The sequence below is a fragment of the Limulus polyphemus genome, unplaced genomic scaffold (genome assembly GCF_000517525.1).
Source record: "Limulus polyphemus unplaced genomic scaffold, Limulus_polyphemus-2.1.2 Scaffold6662, whole genome shotgun sequence".
NCBI lineage: Eukaryota > Metazoa > Arthropoda > Merostomata > Xiphosura > Limulidae > Limulus > Limulus polyphemus.
The window spans coordinates 19,873-26,576 of NW_013672272.1; the positions used below are offsets into that span (position 1 = coordinate 19,873).

The 6,704-nt window shown below is 35.2% G+C and overlaps 1 protein-coding gene across 1 annotated transcript in view; it reads right to left on the reverse strand.

The window, feature by feature from the left end:
• The window catches only part of LOC106473947 (neuronal acetylcholine receptor subunit alpha-7-like), a 26,614-nt gene that overhangs the window by 3,766 nt on the left and 16,144 nt on the right, over nt 1-6,704 (reverse strand). Inside the window, exon 5 of the mRNA XM_013934635.2 lies at nt 6,064-6,173. Coding sequence (XP_013790089.2) covers nt 6,064-6,173 — 110 coding nt within the window. The remainder of the gene's footprint in view (nt 1-6,063; nt 6,174-6,704) is intronic.

Here is a 6,704-nt window from a genome sequence, read left to right on the forward strand (position 1 = left end):
CAACTTGTATTTGATTAATGTAGTATTGAATTATGCAGTTCTACAGTCAGACAGTCACAGCTTGTATTTGATTAACGTAGTATTGAATTATGCAGTTCTACAGTCAGACAGAGCCACAACTTGTATTTGATTAATGTAGTATTGAATTATGCAGTTCTACAGTCAGACAGAGTCACAGCTTGTATTTGATTAATGTAGTATTGAATTATGCAGTTATACAGTCAGACAGAGTCACAGCTTGTATTTGATTAATGTAGTTTTGAATTATGCAGTCAGACAGAGCCACAACTTGTATTTGATTAATGTAGTTTTGAATTATGCAGTTCTACAGTCAGACAGAGTCACAGCTTGTATTTGATTAATGTAGTATTGAATTATGCAGTTCTACAGTCAGACAGTCACAACTTGTATTTAAATGATGTAGTTTTGAATTATGCAGTTCTACAGTCAGACAGAGTCACAACTTGTATTTGATTAATGCAGTATTGAATTATGCAGTTCTACAGTCAGACAGTCACAACTTGTATTTGATTAATGTAGTATTGAATTATATAGTTTCATACTCGGATGGAGCCATAGTTTATATTCTATAATTAATCTGTTAATCACTGAAACTTGTTAAGGAAGAAATTTATCATTAGACGATTAATAACAGTTATCATCTATAATTCTTTTAATAAACACAGAAATGGAAAATGAGTTCGATAGTGAAGAGTTGTGTTTGAACACGGTGAATGCAAGCTTGTGTTTTATCTTGGATTACCGTTTTATACACATCGAATGTCTTTTTTTGGGGTTGTTTTATACTGCTTCTATAATTTTTCTTTTTCTAATGGAATCAACAACAACAACAGATAACAAAGGAAGAAAAAAAACAACAGCAGAAAAAACAACTAAGGAAGCTTCTTGAAAGCCATGAAGATATGATTTATTTTTGAAGACGTTATGTCTGACATGTTTTCAATTTTTACGAAGAACGTGAGTGGAAGACAGCGTTGCTGTGAGAACGTTGAGTCATCCATCTTCACAATTGTTTTTTTTTTTAAATAGATCAACGCTGTGAATGTAATTTATAATACGATGGTAATAAAAGTTTCAACTAGATATTTATTATCAAACAACATGAAATATTCCTATTAATTAATAAATATTTTAACCCAGGTCATATTATTACGTTTTGTAGCTTGAAATAGATGGTTAAATAACTGGGTGATTCTATAAGTAATGCTAAAACATGTACTGATAAAAAAAACTTAATTTAGTTTTTCTATATGTATATACATACACACATGATGAGAAGGCTCACTACGATACTAAAATTCTCATTTTCTTTTTCTTATTATAACATATACGGACCTAATCGCCTTAGGTTTCATTCAATCAGCTAAGTAAATATTATCTATCAGTATCAGGGGATATTATTTGCTTGTCGCCCTTAGTGGCCTGTTTAATAACCTTATTTTTAATAGAAACGGCTACTTCCTCACAGCCGTTTGTAAACGGTGAATGTTAGATGAAGATGTGGGCTTGAGTACACATGTTTGATCCTAATTTTGAAAGTCTAATCTTATGTCACATATGACGCTTCCAAAAATGAATTCAAACCAAAACACGGTGTATACCTACCACTTTTTGGAGTAGATTGTACTTTCCAAACCCGTAGTTGACACTCTTGTTTTAATTTTATGTCCAATATCTGCACGTTTATTTTACTTTGGCCTAGTTACTTGAAACTCAATATTTAGGTAGATAAGTGAGTGTGTGTGTGAGAGAAGAGCGTCTATCAGTTTTATTGCACATAATGTGTATGTGAGAGAGAAGAGCATCTATCAGTTTTATTGCACATAATGTGTATGTGAGAGAGAAGAGCGTCTATCAATTTTATTGCACATAATGTGTATGTGAGAGAGAAGAGCACCTATCAGTTTTATTGCACATAATGTGTATGTGAGAGAGAAGAGCGTCTATCAGTTTTATTGCACATAAGTGTGTGTGTCTGAGAAGACCGTCTATCAATTTAATTGCACATAAGTGTGTGTGTGTGAGAGAGAAGACTGTCTATCAATTTAATTGCACATAAGTGTGTGTGAGAGAAGACCGTCTATCAATTTAATTGCACATAAGTGTGTGTGTGAGAGAGAGAAGAAAGTCTGTCAAGTTTATTACATGTAAGTGTGTGTGAGAAGAGCGTCTATCAATATAAGAGGTGAGAGGGTGGGCGTGGCCTAATGATTAAGTTGCGCGGTCTACGAATCCGAGGACTCACTGTTGACGGCTTGGAAAAGTGGGGGCGGTATACGAGTGATACTAAAAATCCCACTATTCCGTCAGACAAGAGTAATCAAAGACATGGCAGTTGGTGCTTTGAATATCTGCCTTCCATCAGTCTATCAGTTTAAGACTAAGAACGGTTATACACAGCTCTTTGAGTAGCTTTTTACGGAAATGCTGAAACAAAAAGTACGTGTAAAAGTATAGTGTTTCGAATAGCTTTATTATTGTAGTATTCAGTATTTGATGTGTTTATTAAAGAAATATTCCCACAAGACTTACTGTGTTATAGTGATATCATATCGTAAGTTAGTATTAATGAAAGGAAATAACTAATTTATGAACGGAATTTTAGATCACGAGACAACAGAATTACTATTAATTCCTGATTTCAGAAAGCTTGTTTGTTGTTTTTGAATTTCGCGCAAAGCTACACGAGGGCTATCTGCGCTAGCCGTCCCTAATTTAGCAGTGTAAGACTAGAGGGAAGGCAGCTAGTCATCACCACCCACCGCCAACTCTTGGGCTAATCTTTTACCAACGAATAGTGGGATTGACCGTCACATTACAAAGCCCCCACGGCTGAAAGGGCGAGCATGTTTGGTGGGACGAGGATTCGAACCCGCGACCCTCAGATTACGAGTCGAGCGCCTTAAACACCTGGCCATGCCTGGCCTTTCAGAAAGCACGAGGGTGTTTCATAGCGAATCATAAAAATCTTTGTTTATAAACTAAATATAGACAAACCTTAGTAAGAATGCAAATCATACGCTAAACGCGGAATTAACGATACTAAGTATAAGTTTGATTCAAATCACAATTTCTTTACTCAGATAGTGAAAGAAGAACTTGGTTTCAATGTTTCTCTTCAGAAAATATCTCAATTTAAGTGGTTTGATAATAACCCATAGCTCAAATATTTGTAGTTTCTTGCCATTATTGTAGTTTGGAAAAAGAAATAAAAGCTCTAACTCCGTATTATTTTATCCCCTGTAGCTCTGTATAAAAAACAAAAACAAATTCCCGCGACTCGAGTCCAATGTAATATTGCTAAAACAAAAACATCAATAATATGACTTCTTAACCAATTTTTTCTCTCCGCAGGTTCATGCCCCATACAATAACGTCAAAACAAAGTAGCCCCCGTGTCATCCGGGACATTGTATAGATTAAACTTTGTGCTTCCATAACCACGAATTATTCTATTAATAATGGTATCTCCCCAAATTCTGAGGCTCGACAACTATTTTTCTCTAGTGTTCTTTATTCCTCGCTGCCTGCACCAACATTCCTAATTCAAGTTTCTCATCTCCAACTCATTTTCTAATGTTATCAAGCCAAATGAGTCTCTCTCTTCCTCTTGCTCTTTTTCCTTTGATTTTACCTATTAGAACCTTTGCCAACTTTCCCTCAGGTCTAATTATGTGCCCAAAGTAACGCATTTTCCAGTTACTACATATACTCAGCAGTTGTCGTTTTGTATTTACTAATATTTCTCATTAGTTTGTGTTTCTTTTAATGTAGCTGATGCTCATCATTCGTCTATAATACTACACTTCAAATGTTTCCAACTGTCGTTTTATTTCAGCCAGCAGAGTCCAAGTTTCCACCCCGTTGGGTAGAACTAACATGTAACATTACAGGAACAAAAATAAAGACATATTAACGTCTTAATCGTGCAACCTTGTTGTATTAAAATAGCAAAGATATAAGCTGCTGTGTCTTCCAGGACAATGTGAAAACTATACTTCCGTGGCTTTATTTTCTAGTAATATTAAAGGCACAAAATAAAGATGCTTTAACGTCTTACTCCTGTAACATTGAAACACTACATCTCAGTTATCATGACTCAGGGGCCTCTGTATATTGTAATAACAGCAACAACAAAACAACCCTAGATTTCATGGTCTCTTGCTGCAGTAGTATTACAGAACCAAAATTCTACGTTTTGTGCCTCTATATCCCCTTGAAATACTAAAAGAACAAAATTAAAGGCCTTTTCATCCTGTAATACTATTACAACAAAGGTATAAGCCCTGTGTCACCGTAATTGCATGATATATTTATATAAAAAATTACAGACTCTCTGATACCAGTAATACTGTGACTTTATAATCATGTGCATGTGTGATGAATTTGAAGAGAAGTATATTTAAGTTTGATATAACTGGGATTTCGTGGTCCGAGTCTGTTTGTTTGAAAACGTTGTTAATAATAACACGTGAGATCGATGAATGTGGAAGCTAGGACTTGTTTGCTTTTTCCTGATATTTTGTAGTGACATTGCTTGTGTAAACACACCTCGTCATATCATAGTCGTCTTCTAGGACACAAGAGAAATTGCCCGAATTCTCGCAGTTCATATACATTATGCAGCACAGTAGTAAATGCTGGGACTGGTTATCTCGATCAAAAGCAAACTTTCTACAGACAGCTTGCAAATCACCCAGAAAATGTAAACGAATACCACATGATTAAGAACACACCATTAGCTCAGAAATATTATACATCATGATGCGAAAACAAACCAGATGGTACAGTGATATTTAACCGTGTAAGAGACGAAATTTGGCATGTAATGATTTAGTGCACTGTGAAGAATAATGCTTTGATATTCAAAACTCCGCTATAGTGAAATCATTCAAAAAGATACATTTGGAACGAGATAACCTAAAACAAGTCGAAACATGTTGCCAAGCAATTAGATTTATATATATAAAACGAACCTTCCATAACGCTAAAAATGTAAACAAAGCAAATAAAACATAAATTATATAACCAAAGTTATATATACTACTGTCCTCAAATATAAGCACAACCATAAACCAACGTGTACACACAATGTGAACGTATGGAGGTTGTGGCAATCGGATATTGTATTTTTCCGTAACATACTCAGGGGTATGTTACCGGACTTATACCGCTAGAAACCGAGTTTCGATACCCGTGGTGGGCAGAGCACAGATAGTTCTTTGTGTAGCTTTGTGCTTATTTACAAAACAAACCGTGATCACATGGAAGGTTTTTTTAAATCTTTTCTTCCATTTCTATAATGAATTGTATCACTGGATGTTGCTTATTCCGGTAGTCTATGAATTCTGTAATCTTGTATGTAGTGGGTGGCCATATTTCGAACGTATCATCAACACATCTGAGCCAAACCCTGGGTCTTAGAAGGGCTGTTTTTGAGGGCGTTATATAAGAAGTGTTCTATACAGAGGTAACTGAACACTGTTGATAGGGGTGTGAGCCCATATCTAGGCCATGCTTTTGTTGGTAGTGTGTTTATTCATGTTGAAAAGTGTGTATTAGTATAGAAAGTAATTAGCTTTCAAACTGTGGGATTCACCACTAGGTGTCAGTTAGAGAGTTATGGCGTATTTGTTTTTAAGCGCAAAGCCTCACGATAGGCTATCTGCGCACTGCCTACCGTTGGGTATCGAAACCCCAGATTTTAGCGTTCCTGAACAGAGAGTTAGGAAAAGATGCCAATAAAACGGGCAAAGCAAAGGAGCATGCATGATATTAAAAAAGTACGTTATTTACAACACAGCAGTATTCATAAGATGAAATAATTATGTTATATACACTCGAATGGGTAAGTAACGGATTATATACGTCTTTTGTACACCACATTATTTATTTTATATCAGGCATATTTACTTTTTTTTCAGAAAATAATGTTATCCATCTCGTTTTCTTAATTGAATTACTGGTAAGTTTACTTATAAAAGAAGTAGAAATACTTACATTACTGGTAAGTTTACTTATAAAAGAAGTAGAAATACTTACATAATCAGGCATCTCGTGCGTATCCTGACTTCTGTGATGATAGTTTAGAACAACCACTGTCATGACGACAGAAAACGCTACCATGATCATGATGCAAGCAAAGTAGGTTCCTGCAGGTGAACGTAAAGAAAAATCTGGTGTGTTAAAACAACTGAATTATACTTACAAGTGGTGGTAAAGAAGAATCTGGTGGGTTAAAAGTACTGAATTATACTTACAAGTGGTGGTAAAGAAGAATCTGGTAGGTTAAAAGTACTGAATTATACCTACAAGCGATGGTAAAGAAGAACCTGGTGGGCTAAACAACTGAATTATACTTACAAGTGGTGGTAAAGAAGAATCTGGTGTGTTAAAACAACTGAATTATACCTACAAGTGGTGGTAAAGAAGAATCCGATGGGTTAAAACTACTGAATTATACCTACAAGCGATGGTAAAGAAAAATCTGGTGTGTTAAAACAACTGAATTATACTTACAAGTGGTGGTAAAGAAGAACCTGATGGGTTAAAACTACTGAATTATACCTACAAGCGATGGTAAAGAAGAATCTGTTGAGTTATAACTACTGAATTATACTTACAAGTGGTGGTAAAGAAGAATCTAGTGTGTTAAACTACTGAATTATACCTACAAGCGATGG